The sequence below is a fragment of the Lynx canadensis genome, chromosome D4, assembly GCF_007474595.2.
Source record: "Lynx canadensis isolate LIC74 chromosome D4, mLynCan4.pri.v2, whole genome shotgun sequence".
Lineage (NCBI taxonomy): Eukaryota > Metazoa > Chordata > Mammalia > Carnivora > Felidae > Lynx > Lynx canadensis.
In genome coordinates, this window is record NC_044315.2 from 71,719,594 (window position 1) to 71,737,694 (window position 18,101).

Here is an 18,101-nt window from a genome sequence, read left to right on the forward strand (position 1 = left end):
TTATTATCCAATTGCATTCAGCTCTCATACCATATTCATTTGTATCCTCTGACGTTTATTAAAAGTGAATACATGTGAAGGAATTGCCAAAAGGAAGGCAACTATTTTGTCAGCTTGTGGCAACACTCAAGGCTGAAGGGATAGAAACAGGTATTTTCTTTCAACATCAACATCACATTGTAATAATATATTTCTAGATGGGCTAGATATCATTGCAACCATCTTTACAAAATATTATCTACCATATAGTGCATCATTTTGATCATTTCTTTGTTCCTACCTATCCACACTTGCAATAAATCACCAAATCCTACTACTACTATGTCCTGGGTCTTTTTTAGTTCACCACCAATTAGACCACCTTCATCGTCCCACCTGGATTATTGCACAACGTCCTGACAAAACTAGGCTTTTTGCCTCCAGCTTTACCTCTTTCCAATCTCTTCTCCATCCTGAAGCTAAAACAGCTAAAAAACAAGCAAACAAAAAGCCCACTTATTTGATTAAGTGTTCCCTAGTGTGCTTATCCTGACTAGAGATCCCACAAGATTGCTTATAAGTGAAACTCATTGATATGTGGTTTTTCTCTTTCTTTACTGATGCACAACCCATCACTCTTTACCGCGATGGTTGCTTTTAATCAAAAGTTAGTTTGGTCAACAGTTCCAAGGAATCATTTTTTCCTGGTAATTTATTCATATGCAGCATGTCACTTAATTACAGAACATTTCAACTTGTGTAGTGTTTCTCAAAGTATAGTCCAAGGATCACCTACAACAGTTGTGGAGGGGAAGGTCCCAAAATTTGTACTCAAATGAAGAATATCATGTGTGTCTAAGGCACACATTGTTTGAGAACCACTAAGTAAAGTTCCTCTGACTTGCCCAGTTAAACTTTCGAGCCAATTTTATATCATGTCCCTCTGTTTTCCCAGCTTCTCCTTGATGTCCCATTTTCAGCCTGACAAGGAGAGGTGGGTAGAGGAGAAGAGTATGTACTCAGACCTGGGACTGGGATAGCTTCGTTTTGACTGTGGGCAGTTTCTTCAGCTTGCCTTGCTGCCTGTGAGATGAACCCAGTGGTTCAATTAGTTGAGCCTGCTCTGTCCTTTTAAAGTCTCAGGGCCCTGACTCACCCTGCTCTCTCAGTCTAGAATGTTTTTCTCTCCTAACTCACTCCACCCTTCCAAAAGCCATCTAGTCATTAGAACCTTCCAAACAATCCTTCCTGAGTTCCTCAGTCCTTTTTGCAAGGTCCCCAGTAATCTGTGCAAGCGCCCATTTCTAAATTCAACAAATCTACTGACCACCTACTAAGCACCAGGTACTGTTTTATAAGGCCTGGAGATTGTGTCTCATGGAACAAGATAAAAGATAAAAACCCTTACTCTTGTGGAATTGGTATTCTAGTGAAGAAGGCAGGCAAAAAACAAAACAAGACAGTAAGTAGTAAACAAATTAGAAAATTATATGTTAGGAAGGGAAACAGGAGTGGAGATGGATGGGTTCCAATTTAAGCATTGTGGTGGTGGGAGAGCTTCACCAAGAAGATATGATACGAAAGGGTAGGAGAGTGAGCCATATAGCTGCCTACAGCAAGAGCATGCAGCCAGAAATGCCAGGCAGGTTGGAAGGAGAGAGCAAGGAGGTCATTGTGACTGGAGCAGGGAAGTCCAGGAAGAGGTCAGGGAGGTTATGGGTGATCGATCAGATTCTATCCAGCTTTGTAGGCCACTGTTAAAATTTGGGTTTTTACTCTGAGTGAAATGGGAAACCTTTTCAGGGTTTTAAGCAGAGGAGGGACATAATCTGTTTCACATTTTTAAACCATCTCTCCCGCTGCCGTGTAAAGAATAGACAAGGGAAGAAACTTGTGCATTCAATCGGCTATTGCAATAATCCAGGGGAGGCATGATGGTGGTTTGCACCATGGTGGCAGGTGTGAAAGTCATAAAATTAATATTTGTTAAATTCGAGTTGCGGCATTAATTATGGCTTACATAGAATGCATCACTAATATGCATTCTGCAGTGGGTTTTTCCAGCCTGGATTTAAGGGAAGGGTAGGGAGAGGAAGGAGGAGGGATGGTTTGAGGTTACCTAGGAGACCGAGCATCATAAATCTGAAAACCTGAGATGGTTCTAGGCCTTTAGGCCTCTGGCGCAGCAATAATTCTGTGGCCGAGCCCACCAGCCGTTTCCCAATGACCATGCGCAACAGGCCAGGTGGGAGCCTATGGAAAACACAGGACTTTCGCAAAGCAGGACAAACGCATTCCGGGAATCGTAGTTCTGCGCCCTTGCGCAGGCGCAGTGGCTCTTCGCGGGCTTGCGCGCGCAGCTCCTGCAGGACCAGCTTCTAGAAGCTCATTGCGGTGGCGTTGGTCCTGACTGCGGGTGCTGATGCAGGTAGTGGTTGTCCCGGGCGTGGGATTTGGCGGCCGTGGCCAGGTCGCCGGCTGCAAGGATGCACCCGGGCTGGGTGCATCCTTGGTGGGGTGGTGGGGTGGTGGGGTGGTGGGGTGGGTGGGTGGGGAGCCGAGCGGTCTCACAGTGCACTCCCGATGCTGCAGCTTCTGGGGGAGGTGGGCACTGTCCTGAATGACGGAGCTTTCCTCCATCCCCTCCCTGCTTCCTATCTCCCTTAACTTGGGTACGCGGACTTTTTCGGCGGGAAAATCCTTTATGTGTGTGCGTGGGGGGAAGGGAGCATTGCGGTGACTGCAGGATGTTTAGCAGCATCCCTAAGTCTACTCGCTAGGTAGGTACCACTAGCACTCCTCCTCCAGTCGTGATAATCACGTCTTCAGCCGCCCCCCCACCCCCTTTGAGAACTTCTGCCTGCCTGCGTCACATTTTCGCGGAGCCTCTATTGTAGGCTCCCTGGAGACCTAGACGAATGTCTTAGTCACCACAGAGCCCCAGGTGCTCAGAGCGGCGTCAGGTACGTGGTAGGTGCCTAATATTTGGCGAAGGAATAAATGACGTCATGCGTTCGTGTGTGCCGGGCTCTGTGCTCAGAGGTGGGGGAATTATTGGTATACTTGCAATAGGAGGAGAGGGCTTTCACTTGCCGCAGTGTAGTACATCTCAGACTGTATTTTCATCTCCTGGGTGCTCTTTGAGGGTGAGGACCCCACCAGATCTTTCCACGCTTGTCATAGTTTCCTGATCTTCAGTTATTTGTGGAATGAAAGCATGCGTGTAACACACGATAGGCTCTGTGCAAAAGAGCACTTGGGCATCAGAGAAACCTTTGTGCAAGAGGTGACAGTTGAAAGGAGTCGTTTTGAAGGATGAGTAAAAGTTTGGTAGGAGAGAAAGAAGACAGCATTTCTAGGAGAGGGAACAGCACTAGTGCAAAGGATGAAAGGGGATATAGTTTTTGCTTTGTTTTGTTTTTTGTTTTTTTTATGGCTGCAGCATCCATCAGGGGCAGCTAGAGCTCAAGAGGTGAGGTTCTCAGAGCAGGGTCTCTAGATCATCAATACAGGGCCTCTGCATTTGAATTTCACCCTGAGACAGTTGGAGAGTGATAGGTCCCTATTTTGAAATTAGAAGGGATCCTTAGGCTGCAGCATGAGACTGGATTGAAGGTACCTGTACATTTGTAGTTTAAGTAGGATAGGGGCACCTGGGTGGCTCAGTCGGTGAAGGGTCCCACTTCGGCTCCAGTCATGATCTTGCTGTTGTTGAGTTCCAGCCCCACATCAGGCTCTGTGCTGACAGCTGAAGCCTGGAGCCTGCTTCAGATTCTGTGTCTCCCTCTCTCTCTCTGCTCTTCCCGCATTCATGTTCTATCTCAACAATAAATAAACATTTAAAAAAAAAGGTAGAATGGGGAGGTTTTTAAGAAATAAAACTGCCAGAACTTGGTTGTTGATTATGTGAGAAGTTTGAGAGGCAAATACGAAATCAGGCTTCTGAGTTAAACACCTGTTGGGACTATGTGGCCATTCACTGCAACAGGACAGGAGTAATAGAATAAATTTGTGACTGGATTCTCTTCTAGCAGTGTGCCTTTTCTGATGTGTTTTGCTTATGAGGAGTCTTTAGTCTGAAGAAACCGTTTTCTTGGTGGGTATCTTTACCCTTAAATTAACTCCCCAGCCTTTCCCCCCCGCGAAGAAAATTGCTCTTTAATGTAGCAGTTGGGCAGGGCTGTTGCTGGCCTCTGTGTATGTTTATGTCTGTGAACCATACCAAGAACAGTGTTTTTAGAAGTAATTGTTTTACGTGTTTAATATCTTTTATTTCTTGACAGTTTCTGCAAGACCATAAGCTGAATGCCTGGAACCCTTGATATTTTGCTGTCCCTAGTGCCTGTCGGTGGACTGTACTGTTAATTCACCTAGAGTTTGAAGGGGACTGTATTCCTGCTGGTGATACATTTGCAAGCTGTAGTACCTTGGACGAGATGACAGCCATCTCCCCGGACCCTCAAACTCTGGCCTCAAATGAACCAAACAAGGTCCTAAGAATGGATACTCCTGGGGATCAAGAAGCTATCCGGAGAGGAGACACGACTGACCCAGAGACTTTTAGACAGAGGTTCAGGTGGTTTTGTTACTCAGAAGTGGCTGGACCCAGAAAAGCCCTGAATCAGCTCTGGGAGCTCTGCATTCAGTGGCTGAGACCAGACATCCACACGAAAGAACAGATTTTAGAGCTTTTGGTGTTTGAGCAATTCCTGACCATTTTGCCTGGGGAGATCAGGATATGGGTAAAGTCACAACGTCCTGAGAGTAGCGAGGAAGTAGTGACCCTCATAGAGGATTTGACCCAAACACTTGAAGAAAAGGAAGGTGAGAATCATAGATGGTGGGAGGAAGAGGGAGTAATTTCCTCAAGGTGTGAAAGTAAACTCCTCCAAAGAAAGCAGTTGATTGCTAAAATAGGAGTCCAGGTTTGGGGTTGGGACTGGGTTTGGATCAGCCTCACCTTTTACTGTAGAATCTTGGGCAAGCTATGTAACCTCTCTGAACTTTCATTTTTTTTTTTAATCTATAAAAAAGGGGTTCCTGTCTAAGTCTTTTGTGAGGGTTAAACAGGTCAAGGCATAATACTAATTTCTTTCCTCTTCCCTTTGAGTAAGAGGGACTCTTAGAACATGGGAGAGAAGGAAATTATCTGAATGTGTTTGGAGTCACAAGCATATCATCCTGCCCAGGCCTCAACTTCTGCCTCCAGTGGGTGCAGGAGCATGTTTCCAGAACGGGGCTGCCCGATAGCTGCAATGATGGAAATGTGTTCTGCACGGTTTTGCTCTTCAAATTGAACATATGAGATGTGGCGAAGGCAAATAAGGAATTGAATCTTAAATTTAAATAGCCTTACGTGGTGAGCAGCTACCCTATTGGATAGTGCAGTTCACAGCCTTAAGGGAGGAACAGCTGACTTTTACTTTTATGCCTACATTATTATAAATGTATAAACTATGAATTATAACTTATCATTGTAAGATATGGATAAAAAGACTTCTAGGGTGGATAGCCCTTTGAGGGCATGTGGTTCAACTTTTATAAAATCCCTCTAATATCCTACAATGTTCCAAATATGTGTAACATATGAGTTACCATAAGACTCTCAATACATATATACAAGTTTGTATTCTACCCAGAGTTCCACAGAAGTGGCATTTACTACCACAGACTTGAATTGTGCTTGCACAGCTAAAGGTATATTCAACATTTGGGTTTCCTGACTTTCCTCTCACTTGTCTGTCATTGCAGTGTGGTGCTTCTCCAAAATTAGGGCCTCTATATGGAAGCCCCTGCAGTAAAGAAGTTCATGAATTGATTGCTTTAGCCTTCTGTAAGAACAGTTTCCTTAAAATATTCCCTTCTTTCTCTTTGATTATATAATTCCGATTCTTAATTTCTGTTGATTGTCTACTCAATAAGCTGCCTAAAATTCTTTTCATAAGAAAGTGAAGCATGATTTAAAAAATACTTTTCTCTTATTAGAAGAGCTGTTGACATTGCCAGGTATGTAATATATTTAGTTGATAGTTTGGCTTCCTGATTTCTGTCTTTAGGAATCTGCTGGTGACCCCAGAAGAAGGGTCTGTTCCTGAGACCATCTTGGTTCTCTCATTCAATAAATGACTCTACAAGGCATTGTGCTAGGACTGTGAAGAAAACAAATTAACACATAAAACAAAATGCTTTTTTACCTTAAAACATCCTACGAATATTTTAAAAGAATAATTAGTATGCCATTTAAATTCATAAAACTGTAGGTGTATGGATTGAATGAAATCAGTTATTGTGAGCTTAGGAATTGAAAGGCTTTTTTATGGGGTAGGGGAAAGAGCTTGGATTTTAAAGGAGTGTATCTGTGGCTTTTATCTCTGTTTTAAAGAGTAGGGAAAAACTGTTCTGATGTTTTTATCCAGAGAGACCTGTAAGAAATTCTAGTCTGAGGAACACATTTGAAAGACCAGAGTGTTCTTCTCTCCCCTTCTTAGATCCAGCCTCTCAAGAGTCTGTTATTTCTGAAGAGGAGAACCCTGAAGAAAATAAAATGGTTTCTGTCCTTCCAAGTGCTGAGTCCCCGGTAAGCTTCCCTTCACTGGTTTTCATTCTTTAGTGAATACTTACTGAGCTCCTACAGAGTGGTGTAAAAATATTAGAGTAAAGAAGACAGTCTCCCTTTTCTTCACATTCTTCGAGCTCATTCTTCAGATGCTATTGTATTTCAGTTACCAGAATTTGTCACAAGTCTGACTCTAATGAAAATAACAGCTCTGTGGAGCTCCTGGGTGGCTCATTCGGTTAAGCATCGGACCTCAGCTCAGGTCATGATCTCATGGTTCATGAGTCTGAGCCCCGCCTTGGGCTCTGTGCTGACAGCTCAGAGCCTAGAGCCTGCTTCAGATTCTGTGTGTGTCTCTCTCTCTGCCCATCCCTGCTTGCACTCTGTCTCTCTCAAAAATAAATAAACATTTAAAAAAATTATAAAAAAAACCAACAACATATTTTTACTAAAATTCTTAAATTATTCTTGGTAAAATTAGTCAAGTGGAAATAGGGTTATATTTTCTTAACACAGTAAAACTCTAGCTGAACAGTGTTGGAAAACAAAAAGCAACTCTCCTGTAAAAAGATATGGCTGTCTAATCATGCTGCTGTTAATGAGTATTTCTTGAATATTCTAGCCAATGCAGTAAGGTAAAAAGGAAATGAGGTAAGTATTGGTGTGAAAGAGACAAATGTGTGTTATTTGCAGATGACAGGGTCTATTTGTAAACCTCTGAGTATCAACTGAATAAGTACTAAAACTCGTCATAGTTGAGAAAAGTGGCTGGTTACAAGTCGATAAGCTTTCTATAGACCAATAATTATCGGTTAGAAAAAAATTCTTATTCACAATAGTAAATAATACCGCTAAAATAGACTCATAATAGCTCCCAAGAGTATACCCAGTTCTTAATCCCCAGGACCTGTGGATGTTAAGCCGATGCAAAAAGACTATGTTTTGTGTGTTCATTAGGAGTCCATAACATTCAAGGATGTGGCTGTGAACTTTTCCAGAGGAGAGTGGAGAAAACTGGAGCCTTTTCAAAAGGAGCTCTTTAAGGAAGTGCTACTGGAGAACTTTAGGAACCTAGAATTTTTGGGTAAAGATATCTCTTCATGATCTAACATACAAGCTGTGTATCTTTTTGTTCACTATTATTGAAAGGTAAATGCTATTAACTGTTTTGGCTGGGCATGCAGGGTTGACCATGACTGATCCTAAAAGTGTGTTCTGAAAATGTACTTTTCTGCAATGTTTTCTCCAAAAAAAAGAGTTCTGCTTTATTGAACTGGAAATGTTGAGTATCACTGTGCTGTCATCAAGGGGCATACCTTCCTTGGTTTCCTTCTCATATTCCAGTGTTGATGTCTGTATGTGAAAGCTTCTCTTCCCTAGAGAACCAGAGGCTGTGTGTGAATGTTGGAACATTTTTGTTCTATGCAGAAAACAGTCATTTGGTATTCTTTTCTCTATGAGCAGGCTTTGCAGTTTCCAAATTAGATTTGATTTCCCAGCTTAAGTGGGTTGAACTGCCATGGCTGCTGGAAAAAGAAGTCTCAAAAGGCTCCAGACCAGGTGAGTTGGTGAAAAGCAGATAAAGAAATTAAAACGGTTGTTTAGCCAAGTCATTTGTGAAGAGCTTTTGAAATGTTGGGTGGGCTAGATGCTAAAATGGAAAGGTGATTAGAATATACCCCTTGCCTTCCTGGAATATTCATTTTAGTGAGGAGACTGTTGGTGTAGGTCCTCTGAGAAGTGGATGCCAAGACACGATTAGCTATGCCAGAGACTTACTGGGGAGAATTTCAGTGAAGGAAAATGGAGATTATTGGAAGAGGCTAGAGGAGCTTTCAAGAGCATAGTGTGACTGTAACGTCTGTGAGTGAGAGAGGGAAGGGAGAAAGGTTGGGTAGGAAGTATCTTAGACTGCAGTGCTGCTTAAGAAAGTTTTGGCAAGGGGGCGCCTGGGTGGCTCACTTGGTTGAACGTCCACCTCTTGATTTTGGCGCAGGTCCTGATTTCACTGTTTGTGATTTAGAGTCCCGCATTGGACTCTGTGCTGACAGCACGGAGCCTGCTTGGGACTCTCTCTCCCTCTCTCTCTCTGCTCTTGCCCCACTTGTGCTCTCCCTCAAAATAAATTAATAAACAAACAAATAAAAAAGCTCTGGCAAGGCCAAAAACTGGAATCACCTGCCGGTCAGATTCCTGAGTCTCACAAGAAATGGGCTTGCCCAAGTGTCCCTGCTGTACTTGCCATGGACTGGGAGCAGCTTATGGGAAAGTGGCCTTGGCATGAATGTGGTGGTGGATATTCAGGGCAGCCGCAGGGACTGGTAAGTAAGTGTCCCAGAGTTGGAGATCTGCGAAGTGCTATATAATATGGGTATCAGAACAAAAGGTGTTAGTAACGGGATGTGTACTATAATAATGCATGTGTAAGGAACAGTGGGAAATACAGGAGCCAACAGCTTTTTTCACGTTTAAGTTGAATCTTGAAGGAAAAGTAGGAATTCATCCAGTGGACAACATGTAGAGTATAATCTCATCTTTGTTAAAAGCAAAAAAATGTTACGTGTACAGGTATTAAATATATAGCTATAGATAGGTTTTTTTAATGTCTGGAGAGCTTTCATGTTCACCCTGGTTATCTTTGAGGGATTACATTTTTTTTCTTTATCCTTCCTTTATATTTAACAATAAATGTATTAAATTTACATTTAAAAATAATTTATTACAATACTTTTTTATATTAAATAATTTCACTTAGCTCTGTTCCACCTTTTATTTTATGTAATTTAAGTTTATTTATTTTGAGAGAGACAGAGTAAGGTGGGGAGGGGCAGAGAGAGAGAGAATCCCAAGGAGGCTCTGCAGGGTCAGCACAGAGCCTGACAGGCTTGGACTCACAAAACCATGAGATAGTGACCTGAGCCAAAATCAAGAATTGGATGCTTAACTGACTGAGCTGCCCAGGTGCCCCTTAGCTCTATTCCATCTTCTTAAATTTTATTTTATTTTTAATATTTTTATTTAATTTTGAGAGAGACAGAGCGTGAGCATGGGAGGGACAGAGAGAGAGGGAGACACAGAATCCAAAGGAGGCTCCAGGCTCCAAGCTGTTAGCACAGAGCCTGACACAGGGCTCAAACCCACGAACTATGAGATCATGACCTGAGCCGAAGTCCTACGCTTAACCAACTAAATCACCCAGGCGCCCCATCTCTATTCCATCTTAACCAAAGTCAACCTGTTGGCTCTTTTCAGTATAGATACACAAATAAAGAATATTATGTTTAATATAAATGATATAAATATGTACCCCTCCACCCCAGAATCATCATGTAGATGTACACCTTGTTTAAAAAGTTATTTACAACAGACTGGAGATGACGGACAAAGCAGAGTCAGTAGTTATAATTTATAAAATACTTAAGTAAATCAGCAAGGAACTGATTTTTCTAATGCTGAGTCTGTTTGAAAAATGGGTGAAGAACTTGAGCAGATAGCTGACAAAATTAAAAATAACTGACAAAACTAAAATTTAAATACCTGCAAATTTGAAAAAAATTTTCCCAGTCACTGGTCAACAATGAAATATACATTTAAAGCAGCAGATCTACTTATTATCCATCAAATTTGTAAAGATTTAAAGAAAGATCATTTGACCAGAGAGGAGGACTCAAATACTTGTGTTCATCATCTTTCATATGGTGGTAAAACTTTTCTACCCTTGGTTCCATAACTCCACTTTTATGACTGTTTTCTGAATATATATTAATCATTTGATAAACATTCAGTATGGGAATGTCTCAACTGTAATGCATCTAAATGATGAATTACTACTGATTCAAATTATTTTTATGAAGCATTATCCATGAGATGGGAAGGAATTATGAATGAAAAAAGTAACGCCACGTTATACATGGTTTTACTTTTAAATGTATACAAAAGATTTATTCTAAAACATAGAGAAAAGTGTCTTTAAAAAATACACAGAATTTTTAACAGTGGTTAGCTTCTGGGTAATAGAATTTTTGTATTTTATAGTTAGTGCTTTGAAAAATAGTTTCATGAGGGGTATGTGGGTGGCTCCATTGGTTAAGTGTCTGACTTGGTTTTGGCTTAGGTCGTGATCTCATGGTTTTTGAATTTGAGCCCTGTGTCCGGCTTGGGAATCCTCTCTCTCTCTCTCTCTCTCTCTCTCTCTCTCTCTGCCCCTCCCCCACTCGTGCTCACCCTCTCTCTCAAAATAAATAAACATTAAAATAATAATAGTTTTACGAAAGTGACAGTGTGATCTCATGATTAAGAGCCAAGTTGAATGATGATGGCTAGTAAATGAATTCAAAGTTCTGAGAAAGGTGTAAATAGAATATGGTATTAGAGAAGGCTGTGGAGATTGTGGGACTTGAACCCTAGGCCCTGTCAAATTTATGTGTTTGTAATAGTGAATAGTTGAATAGTGAATAGTGAATGCTTGGGATTGCACTTGAGGTAGTACAAAGACTGAGAGAATAGGATTGAGAACACCACCATAGTGTGTAGGGACAGCGAATGGATGCCTGAGTAGAGTGTATCCATAAGATTGATAGGGCCAGACTGGGGTAACGTGTGAAAGTCTAGCGTAGTTGATGTTACATGTCTGTGATGTGATTAACATTTTCTATAAACTTAGTGCTATTTGGCTGCTTTGAGAAGCAGTGTAGTATAGGGATCAAAAGTATGGGCTTTGATAAACATTAAAAAATAAATAAAATGATTAAAAATAAATTATGGGCTTTGGTGCCAGACTAGATTAAAATCTGCCACTTACATATGACTTTGGGTAAGCTCCTTACAGTCCATGTGCCTAGGTTGTCACATCCACAAAATGGGGATAATGACAGGACCTACTTTATAGGGTTGCTGTGTAGATTAAGTGAAATACAAGTGCAGGATGTGGGACCTGGCATTTACTAAGTATTCAATAAATGTTTGCACTGTCGTCATTATTTGGAAAAAGGGTAGATTGTAGAGAGAGTGAGTTTGAACATATTACAGAAATTTGAAATGAGGGTGAGAACATGCATCTTTATTTTAACTATAAAGCATAAATTCTTCATTTTCCTCAATATTTTTCCTAATCCCTATATTTACCTAGTTTTCCTATATTACTTTTTTCTTCTCTGTTTTGTAAGATTCTGAGAACTGTCCAAGCCACGCACCTACTGTTCATAGTCCTTACTATTTATCTGTATTCCTGTTTCAGTCCCAAATATGATAGCTCCCTTTACTGCAACAGGACATACCCTATTTATTATTTCTTTTAGAGTGTGAACCTAGAGGTGAATTGAAGGAATCCTTTCGAAATCAAGATGCTCTCCTGGATGAATCAACTTTAAATAAAATAATAGAAAGATGCCTAATGGGTGGGGATCATGGCTTAATGGGAGAATCCCGGAAGCGTAGCAGTAAGGAATATTCACAAGGCGCAGTCACACAAAAGAAAACTCATGGGAGAGGCAGTAAGGGTGAGGAATTTGACCCAGATAAGAGCCCCTTTGGAAGTAATTTCAAACAAACCTCGGACATAATTAAACATCTGAGAGTCTACTTAAGGAAGAAATCTCGGAAGTATAATGAATGCAAGAAACCCTTCAGTTTTCATTCAGACCTTATGAACCGCAAAGAACACACTGGAGAAAAGCCACGGAAATGTAACGAAGGCAGGAAAGCCCTAGGTCACTCTTCATCTCTTACTGAACATCAGAAACATCAGAAAATGGGGAGGAATTTGGGGAGGAAGGCCCAGAAATGCAGTAACTGTGGGATAGCCTTTACACGAAGCTTGTCCCTTACTAAGAGAAGAAACTGCACTATATGTGAAAAATGTTGGAAAAATCTACATCAAGATGCATCCTCAGATAAAGATGAGGGAGCTGAGATGGGAGAAAAGACCCACAAATGTAGCAAATGTGGAAAAGCCTTCGGCTATAGTGCCTCCCTGACCAAACATAGGAGAATTCACACAGGGGAAAAACCCTATATGTGCAATGAATGCGGAAAAGCTTTCAGTGACAGTTCATCCCTCACGCCACATCACAGAACTCATAGTGGAGAGAAACCCTACAAATGTGATGATTGTGGAAAAGCTTTCACCCTGAGTGCCCACCTCATTAAACATCAGAGAGTTCATACTGGAGAAAAACCCTACAAATGTAAAGAATGTGGGAGACCCTTCAGTGACAGTTCATCTCTTATTCAACATCAGCGAATTCATACTGGAGAAAAACCCTACACGTGTAACAATTGTGGAAAGTCCTTCAGTCACAGCTCATCCCTTTCCAAACATCAGAGGATTCATACTGGAGAGAAACCCTATAAATGTGGTGAATGTGGAAAAGCCTTTAGACAGAATTCTTGCCTTACTCGACATCAGAGAATCCACACTGGAGAAAAACCCTATTTGTGTAATGACTGTGGGATGACTTTCAGCCATTTTACATCTGTCATTTATCACCAGAGGCTTCATTCGGGAGAAAAACCCTACAAGTGTACCCAGTGTGAGAAAGCCTTCCCTACCCATTCGCTCCTCAGTCGTCATCAGAGAATTCATACTGGTGTAAAACCTTATAAATGTAAAGAGTGTGGAAAATCGTTCAGTCAGAGTTCATCTCTCAATGAACATCATCGAATTCATACTGGAGAGAAGCCCTATGAATGTAACTACTGTGGAGCAACCTTCAGCCGCAGCTCAATCCTGGTAGAACACCTAAAAATTCATACCGGAAGGAGAGAATATGAATGTAACGAATGTGAAAAGACATTTAAGAGTAACTCAGGCCTCATCAGACATCGGGGATTTCACTCTGGAGAGTAGTTCTTGAAATACTGTAAAGGGGTGTGGGTGGGGGGTGGTGGGGGTGGTGGAATCTCACCAAATTGTCCCTTATTAAAAACCTGGGGTGTAAACTACCACAGCCTTGATCTGCAGCCACAACTTTGATGGGTTGGCAGCTAGGAAAAACACTTTCTCCCATGCACGCTTCTTTGGCAAATCCTAATTTGGGTTGGTAAAGTCACATTGAAAGTGAAGAACGCAGGCGAGATGGGCAACGATTCTAAAAGGCCAAATGCAGATTTAAAAAGCAAGAAGTGGTGCACAAGACCCACTTAACCATTTCTCTTCAAGAGGTTTCTCTTAGCTTCTAGCAAGAACTGGTCGAATTCTGTTCCAGTTTGCCAACCACCTCGCTATATCACCTTGGAGCATGTCATTTGCCCTTTCTAAATTTGAGTTTCTTTACTGGTACAATGAAGTGGCTGAGGCTCATGATTTCTGAGTTTACATCTGATCCTCTCTGAAGCTGTGGGAATAAGCTAAACACTTGGCTCGTTGGAATTTTCAAGTTTCTGTGGTAGGAAATTACTCAAGAGCGTGAGCTTCTAGCATAGTGAGAATGAAGTATACTCTTGGAATACTTGATGCCAAATCCCTAGACTGTCAGCAGGAACAAGTCGGTGAAGCTCACGCAGGTGTGTTTTCAGGGAGCGTTTTAATTGGACAAAGTATCCCAACCTGTTTTTTCCTCTGGACTTTGAGTAAGGGGCTTAGGAATCTAGAGGGCATGCGTGGGAGCCATCTCAGCCATGAGAGTACCAGTCCTCGGAAAATAGGTTGGGGGCTGGGGAAGGGGGTGGTAGGGGAAGAAATGGGTGCTGAAAGCAGAGCTATTCTGGATGGATTGTCTTTTGCAAAATAGAATTATATTTTTTTAAAAGTTTGCTTATAGTAAGTATAGCTCCTTGTAATTGGAGTGCAAACATTGGGTATGGCAAAGGTCATGAGCTAAGAATGGGCCATTTGATATGGTTTAGTTGGTCTGCACGATAAGGGGTGTGTGTATGTGTGTTGGTGGAGTTGTCACCATTTAAAAATTAGATTTCATATTTAAAAAAATAAAGGCTTGCCTTGAAAAATTGCAAGGGGTGACCACACTGGCCCATATTTCAGTGGAGTAGTCAGCTGGTTTGGTGTGGTGCCTGCTGCCTTTACATGGGGAATCCACTCTTCTACTTGCCAAGTTCTCTCGTTTATAGGACCTGACTTGCCCACTATAGGAACTTGATACTATGATCCTCTACCATCTGGAGAATGCAGATCCTAAAAACTAAAGAGACTCTATTGATACGGATATTCAGGAAAAGAATGTAGAAATAAAAAAAAAAAAACTTTTCAGTTACATTTTCTTGTTGAAACTGGACCTGAAAGGAATAGAGTGTGCAGATACTAGTGGATTGTTACTTAGAAATCTCATTGGTGGAGTGTGAATAACAATTTCTAACTGAAAAAGGAACTAGAGCCCTGAGTCCATTTGGGTTACGTCTCAGGTGATAGGGTTCTGGAGGTGCCCTACTGATTCAACAGTGGTACTAAAAAGTTCCTCAAGTTGAAGTTTGAGGCAGCTGTTATATGAAAGAGAATGAAACCAGAAAACTTTTGGCTTATGGAAGAAGATCTTTCATGCTTACTGGAGACTCAGCAATATTTGCTGTGATTTAATAGGTGTGGGTTTGCAGTGCTACCTCTGGATTATACTGTTGGTTTCTTCCTTGTACCCCAACTCTCCCCACCCCAAAGCTTGTAGTTCAGATACTGCTGAGTGGTAAATTGATCTGCATAGTTAATTGCTCAGTGGACCAACCAGAGACATTCTAGCCATGAAAGGAATATGGTTTATGAGAATCATTCAATCTGGTCTCAGTGTTTTTTGTGAACATATATAAACCCTGGTTTGGTTTTTTTTTTCTGAAAAGGTAGAGTATGTGAAGGGAAGTATTTAAAATTCTTGAGAAGAGGCTTGTTCCAGGATGTTTACCAACATTCTCCAACATTCATAAGAGGATGTTTTATACCATTGTTGGGAATCTGGAACATAGTTTTTTTTAACAAGTTTTTTGGGGTGTAAGTTACATATAAAAGTCATTTCAAGGGTATAATTGAGTTTTGGCAGATTCACTGAGTTGTGCAATCATCACCGTAATCCATTTTTAGAACATTTTATAACCTCAGATCCCTCGTGCCTGTTTACAGTTAATCCCTATGCCTACTCTTAGTCCCAGGCAACCACTAATCAGTTTACGCTGTCCATAGAGTTGCCTTTTCTGGACATTTTATACAAATGGGGTCATGTGGTCTTTTGTTTTTCATTAACATGTTTCTAATTTCATATTATAGTGTATCAGTCCGTTATTTTTATTGTTAAATAATACCCTATTTTATGGGTATACCCTATTTTGTCCATTCACCAGTTGAAGGACATTTGGGTTGTTTACAATTTTTGGCTGTTAAAAAGAATGCTGCTTTGAACATTGATGTGTAAGTCTTTGTGTAGACATGTCTTCATTTTTCTTAGGTAGATGCCTGAGTGGCTGACTCATCTGGTAAATTTTTGTTTAACTTTTTAAGAAATTGCCAAATTGTCTTCTCAAGCGAGTACATCATGTTGCTTTCTGAGCAGCACTGTATGGTCCCATACAATCTGGGAAATACAGATCCTAAAATCTAAAGAGATTCCATTGACAGAAAAATTCAGGAAAAGAATGTAAAAATCATACAGAGTGACTCTTCAGTTAAGTTTTCATTGTAAAATTACACCTCAAAGGAATAGAGTGTGTAGATATTAGTGGATTATTTCTTAAGAATTTCATTGACAGAGTCTGAATAATAATTTCTAACTGATGAGGCAGCTGAAGCCTTGAGTCTGTCAGGTGTCTCTACATCCTCACTAACCCTGGTTATATTATCTGTTTTTATGAGAGCCCTCCTAGGTATTTGAAATGGTATCTCTTTGTGGTTTTAATTTGCATTTCCCTGGTGGCTAATGATGGTGAGAGTCTTGTCATGCGCTCTTTAACTATTTATAAATCTTTGGGAAAATATTTATTCAAGTGTTTTTTTTTTCCATTTAAAAAATTGCCTTATTGAGTTGTCATGGTTTTTAGTCTATGTAAAGGTCTTCTCTCCAGTATGAACTCTCTAAATACCAGGTACTAGCCACAGAGAGTGACCTCAAACCCTGCTGCATGGTATTTATCAAAAGCTTGCTTTCAGTAACTACTTCTGTGTAATTGCCTAAAGGATATTTGATCTGGGCCATCATCCAAGTACTTAAATTCATTTTTATGCCCTATCAGCTCATCAAGAGATTTTTAAACTTTTTTTGATTCCTTATAGATTTGTTTTTATTAACCAGTATTTGACTTTATGCTTTTTATATACATTGATGGGTATTAAAATCAGCCCTTTAACACATTCTAATTTAAAATGCAGATCTTGCTCTTAAAAATGTTTCTTCTTACGGAGTTTCTGTTGAAGAAACTTCTTTCAGCTCACAGGACAAGATAAAAGCTTCTCCTGTCAGTGAGTCTACTTTTATTTACTTATTTTTGAGTTAGTTTTTAGTGTGGTAAAATACACAGAACATAAAGTTGAGCCTTTTAGCCCTTCTTGGGAATACAATTCGGTGGCATGAAGTGCATTCACATTGTTGTGTAATCTTCATGACTGTCTATCTCCAGAACTTTTCTGTCATCCTAAATGGACACTTATTAAACAGTTACTCTTCATTCTGTCCTGCCCACAGCCCCTGGTGACCACTATTTTACTTGCTGTCTCTCTGAATTTGAATATTTGTCTTTTTGTATCTGATTTCTTACACTTAGCATAATGTTTTTAAGGTTCATGATACAGCATGTGTCAAAATTTCATTACTTCTCAAGGCTGAATGATGTTCCATTGTATGGATGTACCATATTTTGTTCATTCATCCATCCACGGACATTTGGGTTGTTTCCACCATTTTGGCTATCGTTAGTGGTATAAAATAGAGTCCCTAGTTCTAAGCAGATGTTCTTAATGGCATCTAGAATGGTGATCCGTTCCAGAAGGTTTTCCATTTACTTTGCCGAGGTCCATCAGAGGAATCACTATCTGTGCCAGCTATAGCCTTACAAAACGTGTTTGTTAAATAAATAATAAGACCTGGAAGTTGAAATTAGTCCTTGATCCAGGGGCTGCAGAGTAGATACTGTGTTAGCAGTGATAAAAACAAATCATACATCTTCGTGAGAGCTCTTGGGTGACCAGGTAAATTGTCTTTGAGCAGCAATACTTTGAAGGAATTTTTTTTTTTTTCTGAGCAGATCTCAATAGTGGACTTAGAAAATTGAGTAAAAACCATGTGGTAGGAGTGCCTGGGTGGCTCAGTCGGTTACGCATCCGACTCTTGATTTCAGCTCAGGTCATGATCTCAAGGTTATGGGATTGAGCCTCACATGGGGCTCTGTGCAGACAGTAGGGAGCCTGTTTGGAATTCTCTCTCCCTCTCCCATGGCCCTGCCCCCACTCGCACGCGCATGCTGTCTCGCTCTCAAAAAACAAAACAAAACCATCTTGTAAACAGTTGTGTTGTCATCCAGGTTTTGTTGTTTCATGTATAGAGCACAGGCAGAGAAGATTTAGTGTGATTCTGAAGGGCCCTAGGATTTTCGGAATGGTAAATGAGCATTGGTTTCAACTTGCAGTCACCAGCTGCAT

General features: G+C 40.7%; 1 protein-coding gene across 1 annotated transcript; it reads left to right on the forward strand.

Annotated features, from left to right (window-relative positions):
• The first annotated feature begins 2,349 nt into the window (after positions 1 to 2,349).
• ZNF483 (zinc finger protein 483) lies at positions 2,350 to 17,795 on the forward strand. Its single transcript, XM_030294049.1, has 6 exons — positions 2,350 to 2,407; positions 4,263 to 4,803; positions 6,468 to 6,556; positions 7,493 to 7,619; positions 8,000 to 8,095; positions 11,833 to 17,795. Exons 2-6 carry the CDS (start codon positions 4,416 to 4,418, stop codon positions 13,380 to 13,382), a joined length of 2,250 nt encoding a protein of 749 aa, XP_030149909.1. The 5' UTR covers positions 2,350 to 2,407; positions 4,263 to 4,415; the 3' UTR covers positions 13,383 to 17,795.
• The last annotated feature ends 306 nt before the right edge of the window (positions 17,796 to 18,101 follow it).

Excerpts from the sequence above, each read along its gene's own strand:
- ZNF483 (XM_030294049.1), top strand. The coding sequence starts at position 4,416 with ATGACAGCCATCTCCCCGGACCCTCAAACTCTGGCCTCAAATGAACCA. Across the intron at positions 6,557-7,492 it reads TTCCAAGTGCTGAGTCCCCG|GAGTCCATAACATTCAAGGA; the intron begins GTAAGCTTCCCT and ends TGTGTTCATTAG. Across the intron at positions 7,620-7,999 it reads TAGGAACCTAGAATTTTTGG|GCTTTGCAGTTTCCAAATTA; the intron begins GTAAAGATATCT and ends CTCTATGAGCAG.